Raw genomic sequence first — 26,957 nt, forward strand, 5'->3', positions numbered from 1 at the left:
TGTGTATCACAGACTACTAAAAACCTGGTGCAAATGTTCCCGACATAACTACGATAGTCATCTTATTTACAGTGTGGTGATATCGACTGCTTGTAAAATAGAGTTCATACACTTGTGGCGAATCAACATGCCATCCGGCGAAAAATCGTGTCATTTTATAGAGCGACACTGACTATGTCGGTATTAAGGTGCTCATTTAAGGAGCATTTAAGTACATTGAACAAGTTTTAATTACAGCAGTCGTTTTCCATGTCTTAATGTCTTTATATTATTATATGTGATGTACTGTATCATAGGGAAATGATTGATTCATTCTTGCTAGTGGAGCATGCAATTTTTGCATTCAGTTAGTAATATAAAGATTGGACCCCAACCTTTCAACAGTACAGTAAATAATAAAATACAGTTTATACAAATATTCATAGAATAGAACATGAATAATCTGTCAGTACAGCATATAGTACCTCCAAAAATCACGATTGGCGCAGGACCAGCTTGTGAGATGGCACACCATATGCAAAGTTTCAGTGGATCGTTGGGTCTTTGATTGAGAGCGATTTTGTTGCTAAATGATAGCTGTGAAAATTGCTCCAAAGCCACAGATATTTCATCTAGGAATATCATGAAATTGAATTGTTCCTCACTGTCAATCAAAGCAGTGGTCAGTGCTAACCTTTTTTCTTTGTTCATATCCCCATATCATAAGGGGAAAATTCTGTTTGAAAATAGCATCAACAATTTGTTATTGTAAAGAAACATGGATGTTGGAAACGTTTACAGTATGATAAAATTCTCTTTATTTGGCCAACACAGCTCATCTATCTCACAACTTTCTTCCTTACTAGTCTGTAAATGAACGAGAGATTTTTCTTAGATCACATCAGAACCATGCATTTGTACAGTGTGTATGAATGAATTAGAGTTGCAACACAGTACACCAACATATACTATGTACATTTTTTGCTTTCCAACAAAAATGCCAAAATTAGTTCTGTATTTGGCATGAGACCTATAAATTGTGCAACTATATACACAGCACTACGGTAAATACGGTATATAATTTAAAAAGTAGCCTTTTTAATGTAAACATAGTCCGTTGGTACAGTACTGCACTTATAGGGGCATATTCAATTAGGGTTCCGGTCCGCGGTAACGCGTGTTACCGCGGTAAGTGCGCACTATTGCCGGTAATACCTTACTGCAATAACGCTGATTTTCGTACGCAACCCTGTGGGCTGCGAACGAAAATCCATGTTATTGCGGTACCGTGGATTAAGTTTGCGGCCCGTTCCGGCGCAATCCCGCGGACCGGAATCGGAATTGAATATGCCCCATAGTGTGTTTTGGACAATTGAACATCAGATTTTTTGACTCTTGACGACACTTCACACTTAAACAGTTCATGGAAACACCTGCCTTTTGGAATAAAAAAAAAATATTACCTTTTGGCGCTTGATAAGGCTGTGATTCAAGGATGCTAATTGCTAGGGGTCTGCAATCCCCACAAATATGTATATCTAAAAAGTGAACAATTTTGCAATAGCACACTAGAACCATAAACAGATGAGTGATCTGTGAATCATTTTTAATCTTTTATTAAACATCAGAGTTCATTAATACTTGGCTAATATGAGCTCATCTTAAAAACATCATAATTCCAAAACATAACATTCAATTAAACCAATCATATAAACTTTAAATCATGAATGATTGATTACTTTTCTCAATTCAAGAAAAAAAGTGCTGGGTCAGTATTTAAATCTGTACTTGTGACTTTCCTTTCTGTCTGGTATATATCATATCTGTTTGTGGTTCTAGTTTGCTAGTGCAGAATTGTACAACTGCCTTTAAGAGCCATCTATGAATGACTATGACCTCTTGCCATTGCATGAATCGTCTCGTCCATACATGTCTAATTTTTGATTTTGGATGCATTGGCTGAATGTAGTGTAGGAAACAAAAAAACAAAAACCTTAGTGTCTATAGCTAATAAAATTCTTATTTCAATTACAAAAACAAAAGGGCACCATCTTCTGCCCACTTATCTACTAATATATGTACGTGATATGTGACTTAATTTCTCCACAACTTGGTGACATTCTGCACTCACAACAGTTTTTATAAGATCATGAATCTTTATTTCCATTCTCATAGAGGGTCAAGAAAACAGAGGATGTGCAAGCCTCCAGCAGGGCAGAGGGTTGTAGAAATGTAAAAAACAATTCAAAGTAGACATCTACTTCAGTTATTGCCATGTCTGTGGATGACCTTTTCAACTCTGAACCTGTCGCTAGAAATGGCTACAGTCTGTCTACTTTGGTACAGTATGTATTTAGTAGTATGTGATCTTGACAAATGGTGAAGCAATGTGGGAGGAATTGCTTTTAAATGGGGGAGAGTGTATTCCACTCCCTTTGCCGATTACTTATTATCCCAATTTTCCATCATGACACGATCACTATATTTTGGTAAATGCAATTGTGGGGCATCAGCAGCTTCAGAAAAATTGGAAAGGGAGATTATAGACATGAGGAAGGTGATCTCCAGCTTGACTAGCAACATCAGAAATTTTGTTAAATATGCTGTCTGAAATACACTGTCAACTTGGCTATTTCAACAATTCAATCTGATGAGTAAGGCAAAGAGTATTATATTCCAACAACACCACCAATATTCCCCACAAGCATTTTGATTTACATGATCCATACCGATGACGTAGTAGCAAAGGCAAATGTTTGGACCACACATACGCCACAGGGCTAGCAGCCACCTTGCTATTGGGAAAAGACACCATTTGGTATTTTCAATGGAAGGCTTGTTTTTTAAATGAAACAAGCCCCTTTTATAGAGCGGTACTTGTAATGAAGCACACTGGTTTGCCAGCCTATTTTCTTTTTACCCAAGACCTTGTATCTTATGATTTGTATAAGGCTTAGACTCGCAAGATAAACTAAAATGGTTCTAGGAGTAAGCGGGCACTGCCAATGAAGTCAATGCAGACAGTTATCGAGGAAACCCAGTCCTGATTTCACTGCATACCCTTTTTAACCAAAAAGGTCAAAGACACATTGAACAAAATTCTCAGGATGCACAGCCGCAGGTTACAAAGAATTTGTACTGAACAGCAAATTACATTATTGTTCATTCATTGGAATCCGTTTCATTTTTTTTGCACATTTTTCATATAATTATTCACCTTTTTCATATTTAAATTGTTTTACATTTCAAAGATACATGGACTCTGTGTTTATTTCAATAACATTCTGTTATTCTACAAGATAGTACGTTAAACTGCTTACACTTGAGAGAGTTTTAATGGAACAAGTCTTTGGGGGGTATTCAATTGTTAGCGTTAACGAAAAAAAACGAGCGCTCAAAAAATCTTAGCGTTAATACGGTAATTACTCGCGGAATTTCAGCTCGCTGCTCCCTGAGCGGCGATCTGAAATTCCGCGAGTAAACTACCGTATTAACGCTTTTCGCGCGCAATATTACCGTATAAATGGTAATATTTTTTTGAGCGCTGGTTTTTTTCGTTAACGCTAACAATTGAATACCCCCTTTGATTTTTATTATATGGTTTTATAGAAAACAATCAATCCTTTTATAGTTAGTAACTGTCATGTCTGCTAAAGTAAAACCTTATAGAAACCTTATATTCCTTTCTAGAAACAAATTGCATACAGAATTTGTTGTGCACTTTAACAGCTATAGCTCGTTTACTTATGAAATGGATGTTATACTATGAAAGGTTACTAACAGATAGGGAGGTTTGGGTGACAATGAAACCGTTTTAGGAATTTTTATACTTTATTTTATACAAAAAATTAATAGATGGGGGTAAATGGGGTGTCTCTTATATAGCAAATTAAATGGTTACAGCAATAGATGATTGTGAAACCATCGGTCTGAGGGTGGTAAATCAAGGTACTCCTTGAACAACCTTCACAGTCCCTCTGTGATTTTTTTACATAAATGGGGTATCCTCATATGTCAGGGTTTATTTCAGAGTTCCCACTGTTGTAAATTAGTGGATTCCTTCTCTTGATGTTGTCTTGGTTGAAGTATTGCATAATGTGATCTCTTCTGGTACCGGGTACCATATATTATATTATTAGTAACTGGCTATCATATGACATAATGCATATCCATTTGGTTATCCCCAAAAATTACTGTCTATCGTTTTATAAGTGCAAAATCGATAATAAAGGATAAATAGAGCCTGATAGCATGCAAAGCAAATTATGTGACTTATCAATAATATATAGTATATAATATATATCATTGTGACCGGCTTCCCTAAAGGGACTATTGTTATATTTTTTAACACTTATTATTCACAACTTTATCACTTTCTTTATTTTTAATATTTCGCCGACCTTTCGAAACCTGATTATTAGATTTTAATATAATTATTAATAAAAAAATTGTTTTTAAATTTGGACTGGAGTGCCTCGCTAACCAACCTTCTTTGGGTGATCTCTGTCACCATTTGTCACTTCATTCGTAGCTGCAACCTGTTACTAGACTGGGAGGTCAGAAAAACCAAATTGGTTGAAACGGCTCACCTTCTCTTCTCCATTCCATCCATTGTCCTTTAAACCAGCTCTTAAATAAACCGAGCATATTGGAAATAGATATAGATAGATATGGATATTTATATATATATATATATATATATATATATATATATATATATATATATATATATATATATATATGCACACACATGCATGCATACCACAGAGATGACTGGATTTAACAGTATACACGTTTTTCAAATCCAAGCAGCGGGTAGAGTAGTGGATGACTCTGGTATCACACACTATGCTGCTGCTCAGTGTCACTGAGGTGATTCGGTGAAATCCTCACCACGATGCACAGCATATGAATGGTCCAGAGCAGCAGCAGGATTTTTGGTAGCAGACGAATCCCCAACTTTCTGACACTTTTTTATATATGAGGTAAGAAGTGGCAGGAGACAGTGAATTAAGGGTAGTGCCAGGAAAGGACTGTTTGGGATAATTATATTACATGGATTTTTTGAAATGATTAGCGGGGAGGGAGATTGATGGAGGAGAAGTAAGATTTAGATGTACATGTTCTGGTGGTAGGAAATTAAATACAGGAGGGATGGCGGCGGTGGGGGGGGCATTAGTCTCAGTATGTATGCATATGTTACAACTAATAGCAAAAGTTGACTGTAGTTGAAATTATCATGCTAATATAAACAGCTGCAATTCTGACATTGTCTACAATGTACAACCAAACACACACACACACACAGAATTTTGGTCCAAATTTAAATCTTATTGATATAACTGGACAGTCACCCCGCTAAATGCAGAATAGATGAGAAGCAATATCTAAGCACTTAAATTAGAGGAGAGGTGCAGAAATTGTAATGTGATTAACAGACTACAGTAAATTGCTCCAGTCCACACAAATAACTCGGAGATGCAGAATTTATCAACAGATCATCCTTTCCAGAGAACTTGACTACCGCACACTTGGTACTCGTGCCCAATTAAGAGACATGCAGTTGTAAAGGAATATTTTTATTCATTAATTAATATTTGTACATGCACCTTGCATTGTTGTCATTTGCCTTTAGTACTTCGCCTTTAGAATAGCTGCAAATTATTCATAGTTACATTCACAATGCATGACATTTAGATACCTCTACACATTAACTGATTTATTTATTTTTTATTTTTTCTCATTTGCATTCTCACATGTAAGTGATTTTATTTTTAAGTGGTGTTTTAGTTGACATTTTTCAATGTTCTTTCTTCCCTTTAAATTGTTTTTTCGCCCCTTTTAATCATCATTTAAATACCATGGGGTATATTTATTAAACAGCAGGTTTGAAAAAGTGGAGATGTTGCCAAAAGCAACCAATCAGAGTCTAGCTGTCATTTTGTAGAATGTACTGAATAAATAATAATTAGAATCTGATTGGTTGCAATAGGCAACATCTCCACTTTTTCAAACCCACAGTTTAGTAAATCTAGCCCCAAGTGTTTATTGAGATTGTTATGCACTGGTTTGGAAGGGGGGAAAAAAGCAGTGCCTTACAGACTGAGTTTGTAGCTCTCCACAGGAATACCTTATTTTCCAGAACCTTTTATTCCTCTACAGTTATTACTTGGCAATTTATGCAGTTAACATTTTAATGCGTGACCAGTACAATGTCTGAGGACACAAAGAAGTAATGGGGTGCAGTTATGTTTTTGCATATATTTATATGCCTGTTTTTTTTTGTTTTTTTAAATGTTTGGCTCTTTTAATTTTATGTTCCCGTCCTTTGTCTCATGACTTCCAAATTCTCATTTGTCTTCAGGTTTAGTTCAGCGCTGTGTGATAATTCAACGAGATGAAAATGGTTTCGGGCTGACGGTCAGCGGGGATAACCCAGTCTTTGTTCAGTCAGTTAAAGAAGGTAAACCTCCACTATTGTTGACTTCATTAAATTTAGTTGAAGTCACGCTTTTTACTCAGTCAGCTGTCTAATTTTCTCTCCTATTGTCCCTGATTTTTATTGACCGGTAATGTTTCACAAATTGACTGGTACAGTATTAGCGTAAATAATTGTATTTAGAATTTAATGGATATCCTAGTAAACGTGGTGTTTACCATAGGAAAATTATTGGCAGAATAAAAAAAAACTTTTTTTTTTTTTTTTTAAATTGGGTATATTTTTATTGCTTTTTGAAATGAGAAAAACATAAACCATAGCACGCAAACTTTAAGCAACCCGAAGTATTTTGTCCCCCTCTCCTGTCACGCTGTCCCCCTCTCCTGTCACGCTGTCCCCCTCTCCTGTCACGCTGTCCCCCTCTCCTGTCACGCTGTCCCCCTCTCCTGTCACGCTGTCCCCCTCTCCTGTCACGCTGTCCCCCTCTCCTGTCACGCTGTCCTTCCCCTCTGTCCCCCTCCTGTCACGCTGTACTTCCCCTCTGTCCCCCTCCTGTCACGCTGTCCTTCCCCTCTGTCCCCCTCCTGTCACGCTGTCCTTCCCCTCTGTCCCCCTCCTGTCCTTCCCCTCTGTCCCCCTCCTGTCCTTCCCCTCTGTCCCCCTCCTGTCACGCTGTCCTTCCCCTCTGTCCCCCTCCTGTCACGCTGTCCTTCCCCTCTGTCCCCCTCCTGTCACGCTGTCCTTCCCCTCTGTCCCCCTCCTGTCACGCTGTCCTTCCCCTCTGTCCCCCTCCTGTCACTCTCCTCTGTCCCCCTCCTGTCACGCTGTCCTTCATCTCTGTCCCCCTTCTGTCACGCTGTCCTTCCCCTCTGTCCCCCTCCTGTCACGCTGTCCTTCCCCTCTGTCCCCCTCCTGTCACTCTCCTCTGTCCCCCTCCTGTCACGCTGTCCTTCTCCTCTGTCCCTCTTCTGTCACTCTCCTCTGTCCCCCTCCTGTCACGCTGTCCTTCATCTCTGTCCCCCTCCTGTCACGCTGTCCTTCATCTCTGTCCCCCTCCTGTCACTCTGTCCTTCCCCTCTGTCCCCCTCCTGTCATGCTGTCCTTCCCCTCTGTCCCCCTCCTGTCACGCTGTCCTTCCCCTCTGTCCCCCTCCTGTCACGCTGTCCTTCCCCTCTGTCCCCCTCCTGTCACTCCCCTCTGTCCCCCTCCTGTCACTCCCCTCTGTCCCCCTCCTGTCACTCTCCTCTGTCCCCCTCCTGTCACGCTGTCCTTCCCCTCTGTCCCCCTCCTGTCACGCTGTCCTTCCCCTCTGTCCCCCTCCTGTCACGCTGTCCTTCTCCTCTGTCCCCCTCCTGTCACTCTCTGCTGTCCCCCTCCTGGCACTCTCCGCTGTCCCCCTCCTGGCACTCTCCGCTGTCCCCCTCCTGGCACTCTCCGCTGTCCCTCTCCTCTGTCCCCCTCCTCTGTCCCTCTCCTCTGTCCCTCTCCTCTGTCCCCCTCCTGTCCCTCTCCTCTGTCCCCCTCCTGTCCCTCTCCTCTGTCCCCCTCCTGTCCCTCTCCTCTGTCCCCCTCCTGTCCCTCTCCTCTGTCCCCCTCCTGTCCCTCTCCTCTGTCCCTCTCCTCTGTCCCCCTCCTGTCCCTCTCCTCTGTCCCCCTCCTGTCCCTCTCCTCTGTCCCCCTCCTGTCCCTCTCCTCTGTCCCCCTCCTGTCCCTCTCCTCTGTCCCCCTCCTGTCCCTCTCCTCTGTCCCCCTCCTGTCCCTCTCCTCTGTCCCCCTCCTGTCCCTCTCCTCTGTCCCCCTCCTGTCCCTCTCCTCTGTCCCCCTCCTGTCCCTCTCCTCTGTCCCCCTCCTGTCCCTCTCCTCTGTCCCCCTCCTGTCCCTCTCCTCTGTCCCCCTCCTGTCCCTCTCCTCTGTCCCTCTCCTGTCCCCCTCCTCTCCCTCTCCTCTGCCCCCCTCCTCTCCCTCTCCTCTGCCCCCCTCCTCTCCCTCTCCTCTGCCCCCCTCCTCTCCCTCTCCTCTGCCCCCCTCCTCTCCCTCTCCTCTGTCCCTCTCCTCTGTCCCTCTCCTCTGTCCCTCTCCTCTGTCCCTCTCCTCTGTCCCTCTCCTCTGTCCCTCTCCTCTGTCCCTCTCCTCTGTCCCTCTCCTCTGTCCCTCTCCTCTGTCCCTCTCCTCTGTCCCTCTCCTCTGTCCCTCTCCTCTGTCCCTCTCCTCTGTCCCTCTCCTCTGTCCCTCTCCTCTGTCCCCCTCCTCTCCCTCTCCTCTGTCCCTCTCCTCTGTCCCCCTCCTCTCCCTCTCCTCTGTCCCTCTCCTCTGTCCCTCTCCTCTGTCCCTCTCCTCTGTCCCTCTCCTCTGTCCCTCTCCTCTGTCCCTCTCCTCTGTCCCTCTCCTCTGTCCCTCTCCTCTGTCCCTCTCCTCTGTCCCTCTCCTCTGTCCCTCTCCTCTGTCCCCCTCCTCTCCCCCTCCTCTCCCCTGTCCCTCTCCTCTGTCCCTCTCCTCTGTCCCTCTCCTCTGTCCCTCTCCTCTGTCCCTCTCCTCTGTCCCTCTCCTGTCACGCTGTCCCTCTCCTCTGTCCCTCTCCTGTCACTCTCCTCTGTCCTCTCTCACTTTGCCCCTCTGCCGCGCGCCAGCCATAAAAAAACCAAACAGAAACACTTACCAATCCGCGCGGCGCTGGGACCCAGCATCCTCCTCTCTCACGCAGCAGCTGTCACTGATATGACAGCTGCGTGAGAGAGGAGGATGCTGAGTCCCAGCGCCGCGCGGATTGGTTAGTGTTTCTGTTTGGTTTTTTTTTTATGGCTGGCGCGCGGCACCCCTGCGACAGCGCCGCGGCACCCCTGGGAGCCGCGGCGCACAGTTTGGGAACCGCCGGCTTAGATTATGGAAGCTGTAATTCGCTAAATCGTTTTTTGGTTTTTTTATTAGTGTGAATTGCACATGACTATCTTGTACCTCCGAGGGAATATCGGGAAACTTCAACAGAACATTTTGTCTGAGCAGTTAGAGGGTTTTGTCTCGATCCTTAAAGTGAAGTAACCCTATTATGAATATACGTAGTGAGGCATCTGGTTGTGCAGGGAGCTGATGAGCCCTTTCCACAGCAAACTGCAGTGTGAAAGCTTCCGTTCCATGTGTTTGCGTTGGCCATCAATGGAGAAAAGTTTCAGGGTGGGAGCCCTCTGCTATCTCCAGTAAGCCCACAAATCTTATGTTCCTTCTAAGTCTGAATGCTTTTGTTTCAAAACATTGAATTGGGAGATGAGATTTAATATATCTTCTCTCATAGGCGTAGTGACATCCTATAGAATGGAGACCCTGTGCTCCACTTCTCCCACTCTTTCCATCCTTTTTTGTGAAAATCTTATCTAATTTAAGGATAGATCTGATTAGACTACACCTATCCATTCAGTAACACGCTTTTCTGAAGCCTCCAAAAGCTGTTGGAGAGATGACTAGTTTCCAGGCAGGGAACAGGGTGAATTTGTGTAACTGGTGGGCTGCTGAGCTCAACCAGAGGGTTCTCCCGCATTGTTGGCTACTGAGTTACGTGCATAAATTTTCAAGCCACGCTGCAACAGCAGTTGCTAGGTTATTCTTTCCCATTCTTTCTTCTTGCGGAAAGGAGGAGATTAATGTGTCAATGGAAAGAACACTCATCATCAGTTATTTATATAGCGCCACTAATTCCACAGTGCTGTACAGAGAACTCATTCACATCAGTCTCTGCCCCATTGGAGTTTACAGTCTAAATTCCCTAACATACATACACACACACACAGACAGAGAGAGATAATAGGGTCAATTTGGATAGCAGCCAATTAACCTACCAGTATGTTTTTGGAGTGTGGGAGGAAACCCACGCAAACACAGGGAGAACATACAAACTCCACACAGATAAGACCATGGTCGGGAATCGAACCCAGTGCTGTGAGGCAGAAGTGCTAACCACTAGGCAACTGAGCTGCCCACACTCACACTTAACGAGTAGATGGCTTGCCAATAGTTTCCAGACAGCAACAATGTCACCAAATAGAAAAGGGGGTACCTGTTGTAAGTAGTGGTAGTACGGACTGTATCCAGTGCAGCAGTAGAATAGTAAAGAAAAGAATTACAAGTTACATGCAGCTAGTGGCACACAGCAAATAGAAAGTTTCCAGACACAGTCCTTATGTGAGAAATACATTCACTTGTATACAAGAAAAGATTACAGATGGAGAAAGGTGCAGCTTTTCAAAATATCAATAAGCAGATAATGCTGAATATGTCTACTTGTCAGCTACAGTAGTTCCCACACAGTCTGTAGATTGAAAGATGTCAATAAGCCTCTGTATATGTGAACGTCTCAGAATACCCTGCTCCAAATGTAGCATACAGATAGCCAGAGCCGTAACTAGGGTGGTGCGGGCGGTGCCGTCGCCCAGGGCGCAAGCCCGAGGGGGGGCGCAGCAGCCGCCCGCTACCTTACCTTCTGGCACAGAGTAAAAAATAAATTAAAAAAAAAATAAATTAAAAAAAATAATAATAATTTGTGGCCCCTCCCCCGACTCGCGGCACCCCCCCCCCCCGCGACTCGCGGGGGGGGGGGGGGGGGGTGCCGCGAGTCGGGGGAGGGGGGGGGGGAGGTCGGATGCCGCGAGAGGGGGGAGGGGCTAGTGTGGTAGCTGGCTGACACATGACACATGACCCATGGGCTGCAGAGAGCGCTCGGCGCGGATGAATGGTGAGTGTTATTAGTGTGTGTGTTTCAACGTGTACCTCCCATGGAAATACATGTACTGCAGAACTAGTGAGCTCACACATAGGATCAGATCATTTGTGATGATTCATTGCATACGCCAGTGTTACAATTTTTTTAAAGTATGAAGAATTATACACGTAGCAGTACTTCATGCTTCTTTGGGCCGTTTGCTGATTCCAGTAGGAAAATATATTTTTCACATTTACAAAGGGCTTTTGTAAATGATAATAGAGAAAATGTAAATGTTTATATTTCTGGACCAAAAAAGATGAATTGATTCAATTATGGGCCAGTATTTTGTGCCCAAACACCAGCCAAATTACAAGCAGATTAGAATTACAGACTAATCTAGTTGATAAAATGTCAAAATATTAAGACCATTCTGCATAAATTAGTAATTAAGCAATGGCAACAGCTAGTTTTTTTTAAAATCTCTACTTTCACATAACTGATTTGTTTAACTCTGTATAAAGTATAAACACTTCTATGAATGTAGTGAGGGAGGGAGGGGGGTCTTAATATAATGTAGGTAGGCTATTAATTTAATTGTGGAGTGCACGTGGCGGCTAATTATTGGGTGCTATTTTATTTGTGGGGTGATGGTGGGGCTATTTAATTTAATAGTGGGTCCTATGAATTTAAGATGGAGTAATTGGAATGCAGACAACCAGCAAATGAGCTAAAGACACCAGCAGCCACAAGTGGTGACAGTGACAAGAACAGGTAGGAGAGAGCAGGACAGTCTTCCAACTGTCCTGCATCTGGTGGGACAGTCCCAAATTTGGATGACTGTCTCGCTTAGAACAGTTGGGAGGTATGTCCCGCTTCACCGTGTACTGCTCGTGAAGGCAGAACTGTGCACCTAACAGTAGTGCACACTGTATTGCCTGTTTATTTGTCTAAAATGATGACCATGCTACATCATAGGAGCCCCCCTGCCTTAAGTGCCCCGGGCCCCCTAAAGCCTTAATCCAGCTCTGTATGTGAGGGGCCACTGTGTGTGTGTGTATTATGTGTATGTGAGGGGCCACTGTGTGTGTGAAGGGGGAGGCCCAAACCAATATCTTGCCTAGGGCCCCATGAGGTGTAAATCTGGCTCTGATAGATATATATATCATGCATTTGCAAATATGTGTAACAGAATTCTTTCAGTAAAGTTCTAGCCACACCCCCACATTAGGTTGGCCACACCCACTTGGCAAATGTCACTCCCACTTCGAAGGGGGGCGCCGGTGCCCTGTCTCGCCCAGGGCACCGAAATGTCTAGTTACGGCACTGCAGATAGCTATAATAGCAGATAATAAATGAGGGGGCTGAGTTCCTCTATTGCAGCAAATGTTCAGTATACCCTTTAGTTGTATCCTTAAGGGAGCATGCAAATGTCAGGCAGCATATAGCTTTCCAGTGGGGATGTACTGATATCTGCCAATGAGGTGCCTGCTGCACTGTCCTAATTGCTGCCCAGAAGTGCCTGGCTTCCGGACAGGACCAGAGGAGATGCCAGAAAACCAGACAATGCCATTCCACTTTAAAGTCATGTCTTCTTCCCAATTTCAGTAGTCGCACAGGAGTACAGCAAACTCTGTGCAACAGATATAATTTGGATCTGGCGAAACCTGGTGCATGAAGTAGCAAAACTGGCATTACCAAGCATAGTGGTCCAGTCCTCCTCCCTAAGGTAACCCAGGTCAGCTTCCCATCTAGCTGTAAGGATAAGCGAATTCCCCTGTAAAATATAGGGAGAAGGTACTTGAAGAGTCTCCAAAGTTTAGTTATAGTTGCTTTCCCTGGCACAAAACCAGCATGGTCTGGGTGGACTACCTAAGATATTACGTTTAACTCTGTGGCAAATATTTTGGCAAGGATCTTAACGTGAATGGTCAACAATGAAATGGGGCTGTAGGACTCTGGAAGAAGAGGGTTCTTCCCAGGTTTGGGCATGACCATAATTAGGGCTTGGGACCTAGACGGGGAAGAACACCTCCAAACTATTAAATGTGTCCTTAATCTTCAGGATGACAAAGGATCCACATTTTTTTCATACACGAAAAGGGGAAACCCGGATGTAGGTGCATCAGTTTCTACTAGAGTATTGGAAGCTTCTAGAAGGTCTACAGCAGGGGTAGGCAACCTGCGGCTCTCCAGGTGTTGTGAAACTACAAGTCCCAGCAAGCTTTGCCAGTAGACAACCAGTTGATAGCTGGAAGGGCATGCTGGGACTTGTAGTTTCACAACACCTGAAGGGCCGCCGGTTGGACAGGCCTGGTCTACAGCCTCAGAAGAGAGCTTGGACAGGTTAGTTTGGACACTGTGGTAGAGAAGAGTATAGGGATATCGGGGAGGTGAAGGGGAAAATTACTGACAAACGTATGAATGCTGCTGTCGCAGTGGAAGCAGTGAATGGACTGAGGTAACAGATACCGATGCACCAAACAAATTCAATAAGGCGTCAGCGCTGTGGCTTCGTGGTTAACACTTCTGCCTCACATCGCTGGGTTCATCAGTTCAGTTCCTGACCATGGCCTTTTCTGTGCGGAGTTTGTGTGTGCTCCCCGTGTTTTCTTCAGTTTCCTCCTGGTGCTGTGCTTTTCTCCCACACTCAAAAAACATACTAGTAGGTTACTTGGCTACAATCAAATTGACCCTAGACTGCCTGTGTGTGTTAGGGAGTTTAGACTGTAAGCTCCAATGGGGGTAGGGACTGATGTGAGTGAGTTATACAGTACTGCGAAATTAGTGGCACTATATAAAGAGCGGATGATGACTACATAGTCACAAAGTTGTTGGGGGCATAAACAGTTGTGAACTGTATAAGTGTTCATAATATGTAAAAACACCTTCCTGATGCTGGCAGTATGAGTGTGGATATCACCTCAACTATCCAAAAAAACTGATAAATCTATGGGCCAATTCATTTTTGGTTAAATAGGCCATCATACTACCACTTTTCATACATCGTGTGCCTGGAGAAAAGCAATTTCTGTTTTGTCTTCCCAAGTAAAGAACAGCCACAGACTGATTTTCACTTTCAATGGTCCGTGTTGCCTGGCCAATTTCAGAATGTTGCTAAGAAAGTACATGCCCAGGTTCTAGAGGCTGCGCTGGCAGACGATGCACTCTTTCCATTGCAAATTATTGGGTAAATGCCTCTCTTCCAAACATCTACATAACCTAACATTCCAGAAAGATCTATGGATTGGAACCTGCAGCACGCTCACAGAGGCCAACAAAATGTATATTCACACAGAGCCTGCTTTCCAGATCCAAAAGCTTTTGCTTGAAAACATTACATGTCTACCCACATGAGAGGTAAAATTTCCAAAGTAGAAATCCTGTGTTCAGCTTCAACAACTCACTCACACTTCCTCAATGTGGTCAGTCACACGCTTCTCCTATTCCGAAATAGCCACCAACACTTGTTGAAGAGAAGGCACAGGAAGAGTAGGTCGTTGAGAGGTAACCTGTGTGTTTTCTGAGTTGGACGACATAGAGGATTTGGCAAACCTCTTCAAGCGATCTGCCGCAGCAGATTAGCTGGACTTTCCCATCACGGAAACGGAACCACTGCGGGTAAATACAGCAAGAACAGGCCAACTAGAGAGCACCAGACCTCCAAACACTGTGGTAGATAAGAGTATAGGGATATTGGGGAGGTGGAGGGGGGAGAGATTGACAAAAGCATAAATGCTGCTGAGTTGAAGCAGGTAAGTGGACTTGGGTAACAGATACTGATGCGCCAAACAAATTCAATAAAGAGGCAGCCCGAGGCACACTCCATAGCAATTGCACACAGCCCCTTGGGTTACAATGCAAGAAGTTAATCCAGATAGTCTAGCCAGCAAGGAAAGCACAAACTGTGGCACAGGCAGGTGTCAGGCAGAAAGTTATCATAAAAGTGCCAAAATGTGCATAAGAAAAGACCCCATGTTAAGTCCAGATATTGGCATATAGAGTTAAATAGTGTAGGGTATGTCAGGGAAGGGTATTGCTGATAGGCCAATATCGCTCACAGTGAGCGTGCAGAGTCTTTGACCCTGTAGCTGCCACTATCTATTTCCGAGCGGAGATTTATTAGGTGCCCCAGGGTCGGGAAAAAAACACCTCCGTCCGTCCAGCATGCAGGAGAACAAGCTGCGTCTACGACTCCTGTCCCCTCCCAGAAGTAGAGCAGTCACTGGTCCTCACTGTGTCTCCCCCAGACCACGCAGCATTGAGAAGGACCCAGTACAGGAAATTGTCTGCATGTGGTTGTGCTTATGTTGATGCTAGAAACAGCAACCATAGGTATGTGGATGAGACTGAAGCAGTTGAGAGGTAGAAAATCGTTAGGCAACCACTTTATGATAAGTGGGTAACAAAATGGACTGGAGAATCAGGATGAACATGCCGGATTCTTGCAGAGGACCCCCAGTCCATGCTCATCCAGGCTACATCACCCCCCCATCCCAGCTTACTTGGATTTTAGCAAGGCATATGATACATGTGCCGCAATAAATTCACAATGAAGAAACTGAAAATCGCTGCAATTGATTCTGATAATGAAATAGATAATGGTTTGACGACAGAACAAGAGCTAGAGTATTGTATTCAGTGCATTAAGCTCAGATGAAAGGCTGGTATCCTCAGAGAAAAGCCTTCAAAAGTATGTCTTTTTGCACATAACAGAGTTGATTCTACACAAGGGGTAAGGCTGGGTACACACTACAGAAAAATTCTCACGATGCAATATCACTAACAATTTTACCAATGACTGGAAACCAAAAAAAAGTCCTGATCAGCATGCCGATTCATATGTACACACTAAACAAGGCCATCAACAAAATTGCACGGACATATATCTCCTCACTTGTCTCAAAATATCTCCCAACTCGACACCTCCATTCTGTGCAAGATCTGCGTCTCTCTTCCAACCTCATCACATTCTACCATTCCCGGTTACAGGGCTGCACCCACTTTGTGGAATTCCCTTTCCTCGCACATTAAGACTTTCCTCTAGTCTTCAAACTTTTTAAGCTTTCTCTGAAAACCCACCTCTTCAGACAAACTTATGATATTTCTCTACCTCCCTCTTAATCTTCCTAGGTTACCCTATTACCAACCTGTACACAGCTAACACAAGACAACAACCCTCTGACCAACATTGCTGTGTGACTGATCACACAGCCCACTCAATATTTTGGACCAGCTAGGATGCAAAGGTAAATGTGCAATATGATGTAGCACATGCCTTTGTGTTTCAAACTCCCATTGTCCCATAGATTGTAAGCTTGCGAGCAGGGTTCTCTTACCTCTCTGTCTGTATGTATTACCCAGTATTGTTTTATTAATGTTTGATCCCAATTGTAAAGCGCTTCGGAATTTCCCGGCGCTATATAAATAAATGATGATGATGATTTGCCTTCAGATCTGTGCTCTTCATCTTTCGTAACCATCGACTGAAAAGATTGTGACTCTGCACGTTCCATAGAGATCTATAGTATAGACACTGGCGATCGTGAGTGCATATACAGTGCGGGATTGGAACGACATTGTTCCAAGGTTGAACAAGATTTTTAGTCTGATTTAAAAATGAAATCAAACAATATGATGTGCTTTGGTATGATAAGATATGATTGTGGGAGCGTACACACTAATGAAATATTGGATTGAACAGTCGTTTATTGTGTGACTGGTCCAGTAATTTGCTGAAAACCCTGTAGTGTGTACCAGGTCTAATACAAATGTGTATTTATTTAGAAAAAATAAGTGTGGACTAAATTGTATAAATGCTTTTAATATGAGCATGAGCTGCATAACACAACTTACCAGCAAAGTCTTCAAGAGCTGAACATCTATAGCTTAGAGCAGTGGTTCCCAAACTTTTGCAGTTCGCGGCACCCTTAGTCTCCATAATTTTTTGAAGGCACTCCTCCAAAATAATTACCGAGCAGTTCCGTTTTATAAGTAGTCAAATAAACGTAATAAGTATTTAGTTCAGGACAGAAATACTTATTTTGTTGTATGCAAAAATAATACACATAAATCCAAGGGAAAATAATATTTTTATATATTTTTTTCAATTATATTTGTCATAATAATTTATAGCTAACTCACACTGTGCCCCCTCTGCATCCACGCTCTGACCCCTCTGCATCCCGCCGTGGCCAGGAAGAGAGGAAAAAAACTTACCAATTCGCGCAGCGCCCGGGACCCAGCATCCTTCCTCCTCGCTTCCCACTGAATGCCGGGTGTGACGTCATCACTCTCGTCATTCAGTGACAAGTGGCAGGAGAGAGGATGCTGGGTCCCGGGAGCCACCAGATTGGTAAATTTATTTTGTTTGTTTTCTTCCTCTTCCTGTCCACGGCACACCTGTGACAGTGCCACGGCACCCCTGGGAGCCGCGGCACACAGTTTGGGAACCTAGGGCTTAGAGTATAGAAGGGACACTGATATGATATAAACATTGAAACATATCAAATGTATTATTAGCGTTCAGGAAAGCAGTATTAAAAAATAAGACTATTTTTTGAACAATGTAACATACTTTGAAATTGAAGGAGGGAATATTTAAATGTAATGGGACTTTTTTGCGGAGATATTATCATCTATGGACTAGTCTAATCTTTAGCGCTGCAAACGTTTTTTTTGGTGTCACGTGTGTGTTGGTGGGCGCAGCCACCTTGGTTTATGCAGCAGCTTGCCCTTTGTCAGTAGTTATATATTTTTGGGTATTTCAATTAGTATTTTTTATTTTCCTAAGATCTATTTATAAATTGGTTGATCTATTTTATTGGCGCCATATCAGGGATTTTTTTCTGTTTTGAAATTTTTTTTACGTATGCTTGGGGAAAACATAACTCGACTAGAGGGAACTATAGATTTCTGATTTAATTTTATTTTTATGTTCCTCTGCGTGTCAGATGTGAGCCCGTATCAACCACTTTTTTTCTAGATGAGCAAAGCATGTTGTCCGTTAAAAGTAGATTACTAAGAATTGATTCCTGCCATTAATTTATTAAATTAGATATCTGAAAATAAAAATACTAGTTTGGCCTCATTATGCATTACTGTGCAAGCAAGCAATTCTGGTTCTTAATTGCACATGGTAAAAATACTGCTTGTTTATTATACATATTTGCAAAATTAAAATTTATTGCATTAGTAGCTTTTAGATTGTTGCTGAGAAAAAGGAAAATCCTGTGAAGGAGTAGTTTTGTGGGAAGCCAAATAATGAAAGCCACAGTGTGGACATTAATAATGTACTCACATAGTGCTTGTATATATATATATGTATGTGTGTGTGTGTGTGTATATATATATATATAATGTATGTATGTATGTATGTGTATATATATATATATATATATGTGTATATATATATATATATATATATATATATATATATATATATATATATATATATATATTTGCCTACCTTTGGCAAGTAGTATCCGGGAGAAGGGCGTGTCTAGAGGACAGGCGGGGCACGGTGAATCGTGTCATTTAGGCCCCTCCCCCGTGTCAAATATGCTGTTTTGTCGCGGGGGCAGGGCCAAAATGACGCGATTCACCGCAAATCGCATCATTTTAGCCCCGTTATTGCGGGATGCGGGAGATTTGCCACCTCTCCCGGGAATCCGTGAGACCAACCCGAATTTCGGGAGTCTCCCGGACATTACGGGAGAGTTGGCAAGTATGATTGATAGATAGAGATAGATAGAGAGAGAGGGATATTTGTATTTAAATCAAGTACTGCATTCCGAGTGTATGTTAAGTTACAAACATTTTTTAGGGCCACCGTTTCAGAATGTCAGAGCTTTCTTCTCTCAAGGCACTAATCAAAATAGTACATATCTGAAATTACATGTTCCTACCTGGTTTAAATAGTTTATAGAGACGTCCAAGCTACCCTTAGCGTGCAGCAACATTTCGCTTCCTGTATATCCATGGGTCCATGGGAACCCTTGTTCATAGTAACTCCTTACCAAACCAGAAACCTTTAACACTAGGAAAAACATTTATTACTTTAAACTAAATTAAGCCCAGTTTAAGTCAGAATCACTGGCACAGTGTGGATTCTGTTATGCTAGTGTTTTGCCCCATGCTGGGATAATTAAATTGTCTAGAATGATAGCAACTGTTACAATTTCTGAAAAGATTTTAGTGCTTGGGCTAGGCAGCAATAACTATAGAGCCTGCAATAGTGGCGCTGTCACTTGTGATATGTTAGCAGTTTTGTAAACACTGGTTCCCTATATGACCAGCTACTTTTGAGATCGTCTAATTTGTCAGGTGATCTGAAAGAATTACAGCTTTCTAATGCAGGCATTATTAGATGTAAAGCCATACACTTATCCCAGATCTACTAATTTGCTTGTAGCTATGCAGCAGGACGGGTGAATTGTCCCCTATTTTTGTTTCTTTGAGTTCCGTGTCCTTTTATGGCAGTCTGTATCTGTGCTAATTCAAGGTAGATTAAGTTAAACAAATTGTTTCAGTTTTCAACATCTTATAATGTATATAAATAATCTAGAGTTCTTTCCAACATAGCAAATTATGGTTACCTTACATAACTTGATCCTTTGCAATTATGGACAACATGATGGTTTTATAAAGACAGTAATTGAGACCCTTCATCATCATCATTTATTTATATAGCGCCACTGATTCCGCAGCGCTGTACAGAGAACTCACTCACATCAGTCCCTGCCCCATTGGAGCTTACAGTCTAAATTCCCTAACATATACACACACACACACACAGACAGACTAGGGTCAATTTTGATAGCAGCCAATTAACCTACTAGTATGTTTTTGGAGTGTGGGAAGAAACCGGAGCACCCGGAGGAAGCCCACGCAAACACAGGGAGAACATACAAACTCCACACAGATAAGGCCATGGTCGGGAATTGAACTCATGACCCCAGTGCTGTAAGGCAGAGGTGCTAACCACTTAGCCACCGTGCTTGGTCACTTAAGCAGGCTGCACTTTACAGCGAAGCATTATGAATTTAAAAGGTACAATTACACCTACTCTGCTACACTTGTAGCCCATTATGATGACGCAGTTTCAGATCATAAGAAGCAGAGCAATGATTGACTGTTACTGGTTATTGAATAAAGAGATGCCATCATCTAGGCTTTGTGAATTCACTACGCTGAAACTTAAGGGCTGCATGTTCCCACCACTGGTTTATACGTCATAGAAAGCTGACTGCAAACCAGTGTTACGCTCAACTTGCAAGACTACAAAAAAGTCGATTTAATAAAAATCAAGTTATATATTTGCGCAACTATTCGGAAGCAACACTTATTACGACTCTTGTTGGGAAAAGGTTTGACCGTGTTGGATCACTTTTCTTTTCTTTAGATGGAGCTGCCATGCGAGCTGGTGTGCAGACTGGAGATCGGATCATCAAGGTAGATAATGTGTTCTGAACACCGCTAATCTGGTTCATATGAAACTGTGCCTGTTGGTCATTTACAAACACAAAAAGTATTGCAGTGCAAAAGCTCTGTATTGTGATGTCACATAACTGCCTTAGCAGTAATTTAATGAATTGGGGGGGGGGGGGGGGGGGGGTCCTAAATTGATTAATATCTAGGACTTAGAAGAATGGCTTTTACCCTTTTCACCATGCCCGTTTACACTCCCATCTTTATTCCCACAATAGTAAAAGCAGAGTATTTTTTGGGGTGGCACAATTTTTGTAAACGTCTCAGAGGGTGCAAATATACAGATTGATTACTTTCCATGTGGACAAATGGCACAATCGCGAGAGGGACATTCTATTGTGCTTCACTAACCCCACCCAATGTGTTGTATGTCCATGGAACTGTGGGGCAGTTAGGCATGAAAGGCCCAATGAATGAGTCATGTAATAGGTGCTTGATTACGCCATCTGCGCAAATAAATGCATTTAATTTTTTATTAGCCACTGATGCATGACAATTGCATATATTCAAGCACAACAGATGTGCTGTTTAAGCCCAGCTGGACTGTAAATCACAAATTTAAAATAAAGCTACTCAGTGTTTTCTGTGCTGTATTCATAAAAAATATTGCATTTGCACATCCTACATCCAGAGGTGCAAATGTGCACGTTAGCTGTATTTGCTCTTAACTCTGAATGAGGCCTTTTGTGCGTATCTGTTTGTGTTTCAACTTACAACTTATTTTTCACTTTTTAATTCAATTTCAGGTCAATGGAACACTGGTCACGCACTCCAATCACCTGGAAGTGGTAAAGCTTATAAAATGTGAGTGTCTCTGGTTTTTTTAAAAATATGCTTTGAATATTATAATAAAGGGTTGAGTGGCAATAAAAGCACAAATGAACTTTGAGAGTGAGAATTCTGTAAGTTATACAGGTGTGAGATCTGTTATACAAAATGCTTGCGACTTGAAATTTTTTGTATGCAATTTTTATCTGTATTTTGGAGCACTATGACTTAAATATACTAAATTATGTTTAAAAATTACTTTTCTTTATACACCCCTTTTCTGGCCTCATTTTCCCACTAACCTGTTTCTATCGGCTGTCTATGGTGTAGCTGTTTACACTGGCAAAGACTTTGTTGTATGCTCACATTGATGAGCGTTGGCTCAATATGATGGTTATAGCTCCTGGGCCCTATACCAGGAAACTGCTATGAATGACGGCCTCCAGTTCCAGTGATGTAACCAGAAATAGTTACTTTGGGTTTCTGGACATACTATCACTGTGAACATTGTGGATTCCTGTGCTTCCACATTCCTAAAGGGAGTTTCTGTTACCTCACAGTAGTAATATCAACAGGGACATCTCAGTGTGAAGGGAACCTTCGGGAGATGCAAGAGAGATCTGTTGTAGATATTCAAGGCAAGACTGTCTGTAACCTGACTTGTTACCTTACTGTTAGACAACAGTTTTACTGAATATATTTGTGCTGGTAGAGAGATACCTGTACTAGTTACTGTGGTCAAAAAAAAACAAAACTGAAAACAAAATCTGCCTTTATTTCTAGGTCTATGAATATTCATGAGTATTAAAAGGAGAATGAACAACCCTTGTGCTGATAGGAACATTATTACTGTGCTCTTGAGAAATCTCTGTGAAATCAAGCCCACTGCTTTCTTATATTGGCTCTGATGCATAACATGAGCTCAGTGTTACAGGAAATTCTGTACACACAAACAGTTAATTTAAATAATGTCTAAGGGATTTATGACATGCACGGGCACAGTTTAATAGCTGATTTTTAATGCTAGAATTTTCAAAACTGCCTAACAGGCACACCTCTGGTGTGTGTGTGTGTGTGTGTGTGTGTGTGTGTGTGTGTGTGTGTGTGTGTGTGTGTGTGTCCATTGTCTTGTCTAAGCATTATAAAAAATTCCAATGTGCTCTACTTCCAGACTTTATAAGGTTCCCTCTGAAAGCAGTGGCGCATGCAGGGGGGTTTTTGAGTCTCTAGAAACTCCCCCCCCCCCCCCCCCCCCCCGCGCTAACAAAGTGGCCACTGTCCTGCGCTAACAAAGTGGCCTCTGTCAAAGAAGCGTCCGCGGCGGTGCTGTATCGTGGTTTTTTTTTGGGGGGGGGGGGGTTTGGGGTCGGCGGGGAGAAACCCCACCCCCCCTTCCCCCGACAATCCTCCGTGCACCCCTGGAAAGGTCCCCTAATGTTCTCTCACTTATTCTGCTCCTTAAAGAAACTAGCTGAGACAGATTAAAAGTGTGCTTTACAGCAATGCATCCCTTTTCAAAAGTAGTGTAGACCAGTTGAGCAGAATTAAAGAGCTATACACCCAGGTGCAAATTTCTCTGACTTCCAGCTAAAATGCCCCTGGACATGCTTCACCATAGTACTGCTGTCAGCACAACTCTTTCCTTTTGTTTTAAGACTGGCTGTCTGTCAGTTGGTATAACCAATTGTAGTACAGAAAGAAGTTAAAACTGGCCACTGTATCATAATAATGGTTGTCAAGGAATGCTTCCGTTGAAAGCGAAATATGCAGCTGAGTTGGCTTCCCCTTTAGACTAGGGATGAGCGGGCTCGGATTTTAGTAATCAGAACACCCCCGAACAGTGCCGATCCGAGCCTAATCCGAGCACTGTTCGGGTATTCCCGCCGATCGCAAAACTCAAAACGAGGCAAAACGTCATAATCCCACCGTCGGATCTCGCGAGATCCGGATTCATATTAGTCCCCGCTTGCCGCCGCCATCTTCACTCGGGCATTGATCAGGGATGAGGGAGGGTGTGTTAGTGGTGTCCTCTGTCCTGCTCATTCCAGTGGTGCTGTGCAGTGCTCTGTCCTGCTCAGTCCAGTGGTGGTGTCCTGTGCTCTGTCCTGCTCAGTCCAGTGGTGGTGTCCTGTGCTCTGTCCTGCTCAGTCCAGTGGTGGTGTCCTGTGCTCTGTCCTGCTCAGTCCAGTGGTGGTGTCCTGTGCTCTGTCCTGCTCAGTCCAGGGGTGGTGTCCTGTGCTCTGTCCTGCTCAGTCCAGTGGTTGTGCTGCCATAATATCAGTGGTGCTGTCCTGTGTCCAGTTCAGTGGTACTACTATTAAAGTGTGCATGTCCTATTTCACCAACATAAGGATGGGTGGGAGGGCCCAAGGACAATTCCATCTTGCGCCTCTTTTTTTGGCATTATGTGCTCTTTGGGGCCTAGCTTTTCAAACTGCCATCCTGTCTGCCACTGCAGTGCCACTCCTAAATGGGCCACGTGTTTGTGCCGCCCACTTGTGTCGCTTAGCTTAGTCATCCAGCTACCTCGGTGCAACCTTTTGGCCTAAAAACAATATTGTGAGGTGTTCAGAATAGACTGGAAATGAATGTTATTGAGGTTAATAATAGCGTAGGAGTGAAAAAAAAACCCAAAAAACCCAAAAATCTGTATTTTAGCAGTTGTTATACTTTTTTTAAAAAAAAAAATCAGAACCCAAAACCTTGAGGGGGGTGTTTTGGCAAAACCCATTAGAACCCAAAACCTGAAGGTAATCAGAACCCAAAACACGAAAAGTGGCCGGTGCACATCCCTACTTTAGACTAGGTTAATGATTCGCAGATATTTGACAGCGTACTCCTTGTTGACATTCTCACTTAAGAGACTCTTCAATGTGTGTTATCTGGAGTAACTTAAATCACTACTTGAAATAAATCAGGATGTTGAGTAATCCAGTGTCACATTGTGTGGTTGCTTGTTCCTTGTGCAGCTGGCTCCTATGTGGCTCTTACAGTTCAAGGTCGACCCCCTGGATCTCCCCAAATCCCTTTCTCAGAGGGAGATCCATTTTCTCCAATGCACACGCCACCTTACTCCTCAGGGAATCATGGACACCTAGAAAGAATAACTGGCCCTGTACTAATTGGGGTAAGTAATTTTTGAATATTTTCTTGTATATAATGAAAAATAGGTGCTGTATATTATTAGGGTTATAGTGGATTTATACAGGTTTCAGTACATAGCAGAAAAAGTATATATGTAGCAAGTTTCCTTTTATAATAAGTTTATCTCATTTGCAACATCTTTTTAGTTTTTGTAGTTTTCGACAGATTTGCAAGTGAATGAATTTAGTATCTTACATTTCTTACTTATTGTAGAAAATCTTACTTGGGGTAATTGTACCTCATGTCTGCTCCTTGTGACCTTGGATAAACCACTTTATCATTTTCTGTATCCTAGACATCAAAGAGTGATTGACTTGGCAGAGAAAATATATGTCAAATTATATGAGTAGTTATTTTTCAATCCATCCATTTATTTTCTTCTTTACATTTTTTCTTATGTTAGGAGGAGAACAATTTTCACAATCAGAAATTAGAAATCCTAAAGAAAATGCTTCAGAAGGCAAGAGAGCAGTTGCAGGTTAGTATTGGTGAAGGTCAGTGATAGAGGTGAACCCTGCTTTATTCTATTACATAAATTAAATCTTGCTTTTGATTTGTAGTTTTCCCAGGGGGAGTACAACAGCTCACCATCTACACGGCTCCTCAAAGAGATTCAAGACACCAATAAACACATACAGCAGCTTCAGGAATTGTTAAAATCCAAATACCCAACACAGGTAAGTAATGAATGTCATCCTTGTAGTTCGAACACTGGAAAAGCCTTTTAAATTTTTTTTCTTGAGTTTTAATGGTGTACATTTAACAAAATAAAAAATAAAAATTCTCTTAAGCTCTTTTACATTTGATCATACATAGTGCATGGGCTTTGTCAAGGCATCAATTCCCTATGTTCATAAATTGACTGTGAGCACCATTCTATACAATAGTGGCATACAAAGTACATGGTAGACCTGTCCTTGTAGATGAAGAGGAGACCTGAAGAAGGCTTTACATGCATGGTGCTGCTATTCGATCCATTCGACTTGAGTGCAATAGTAACTGATATTTACTGTTAGATACAGTATACATATTTCAGCCATCCTGAAATTAAAACAAAGTTACTCCTCAGTGGAACATGAAAAGCAATAATAGGTCCAGCCATTAAGTATAAGTTACCTCTGGTCATGTGGAGATTAAAGATGAAGTTATTACTATTTATTAATAGGGATCTTTTCAATTTGTTTTACTAATATAAGGGTGTAAGTTGTTATCCACAAGGTACCATATTGCTCTGTCTGTATTCATTTATTAGTGGTAGTGAGACTGGCTATAGTGCTTGTTTGGCTCAGGAATAGTCAAATATCATAGACTGCAAAACAGTGACCAATGCTCATAAAATATGGTAAAGCCTTGGCTTTACTAAACAATAACATACACAAACTGTATCTTGGAATTGAGGTTACCATTATTATATTTGGCAAAAACAGCTTTCCAAATCACACAAAACAGCAATTGTCACGTGACAAACTGATTGTGCCATCTACTTCACATTGTGCTGTATGTAAATAGATGGAACAATTATAGAGTGAATTTAGCTATATTTGGGTAAGCTCACCTGCCAGAAACAATGTATCCCCTGTAGGTGAGCCCCTAGCCTCTGTAATTGTACACAGGATATAGCAGTGAAAACTTTCCCGAGTCTCTAGCTCTAGTTTGTAGTCCTGTAGTGACGCGGTTGTGCGCCATACCACTTATTACCTAAAAGCTAGAAGAGGAGAGCGGAATTAAGCCTGGTCAGTTCAGCTGACCAACCAGGGATTGCGTCCCTTTTGTGTTGAAAGTGGATAGTAGAGGGGTAGTTAATTTATGACATGGGTTTGAATACAAATTATTTAATTTATGATTGTTCTATCATTTAACTAAGGAGATGCTACAAATATAGTCAAGTGTGTCTTGGAGCTTCATTAATTTACAGGAACTCCTGTTTGTTTTTTAGTGATGCATTTGGATCTGTTGCCGATTTAAACCTATAAATCCGCCTTGCTAAAGAATTTAATGAAACACTATGTATAGCGTTGTCTTTAATTATATCTCCAACATGACTATTTGCAGATAAGTGAGCTTGATACAGACTCGTATGACCAAGAACGTACTGATTACATTATTGGAGATGGATCAAATCCAAGTAGCAACATTACAGATGTGAGTATTGTACCCAGTACAGTGGTCAAAATGCATCTCTGTATGACCGCTTCCACCATCACTGAAAAGTTTTAATTTGTATCTAACTTATACATTCATTGGACTGTGTTTTTCCCACATCCTATTAGGGGTCACCGGAGACATTGGAGTATAGTGGTAGTGATGTAGGTTTAGTGTAAGTGCCTGGTGTTGTAGTTTGTTTGGCTGTATTTTTTATTTTTTTAAGTTAAATGGTTCGCTGTCAGTACTGCCGGTGTGTCTGCTATGTAGGGGGGAGGGGTTTCACTGCAGCCGCGTCCACGGCACCCC

General features: G+C 42.3%; 1 protein-coding gene across 6 annotated transcripts in view; it reads left to right on the forward strand.

The window, feature by feature from the left end:
- Positions 1 to 26,957, forward strand: part of ARHGEF12 (Rho guanine nucleotide exchange factor 12) — a 187,322-nt gene that overhangs the window by 53,652 nt on the left and 106,713 nt on the right. For 4 of the 6 annotated variants that reach the window (XM_075190668.1, XM_075190671.1, XM_075190669.1 and 1 more), the window contains 8 exons: positions 6,344 to 6,442; positions 20,509 to 20,558; positions 21,341 to 21,398; positions 24,332 to 24,489; positions 24,910 to 24,984; positions 25,067 to 25,183; positions 26,559 to 26,648; positions 26,777 to 26,812. In XM_075190668.1, the coding sequence (XP_075046769.1) occupies positions 6,344 to 6,442; positions 20,509 to 20,558; positions 21,341 to 21,398; positions 24,332 to 24,489; positions 24,910 to 24,984; positions 25,067 to 25,183; positions 26,559 to 26,648; positions 26,777 to 26,812 (683 nt within the window). The remainder of the gene's footprint in view (positions 1 to 6,343; positions 6,443 to 20,508; positions 20,559 to 21,340; positions 21,399 to 24,331; positions 24,490 to 24,909; positions 24,985 to 25,066; positions 25,184 to 26,558; positions 26,649 to 26,776; positions 26,813 to 26,957) is intronic. The other 2 variants (XM_075190670.1, XM_075190673.1) reach the window with 1 other exon arrangement.

This window comes from Mixophyes fleayi, chromosome 11 (assembly GCF_038048845.1).
Source record: "Mixophyes fleayi isolate aMixFle1 chromosome 11, aMixFle1.hap1, whole genome shotgun sequence".
Taxonomy (NCBI): Eukaryota; Metazoa; Chordata; class Amphibia; order Anura; family Limnodynastidae; genus Mixophyes; species Mixophyes fleayi.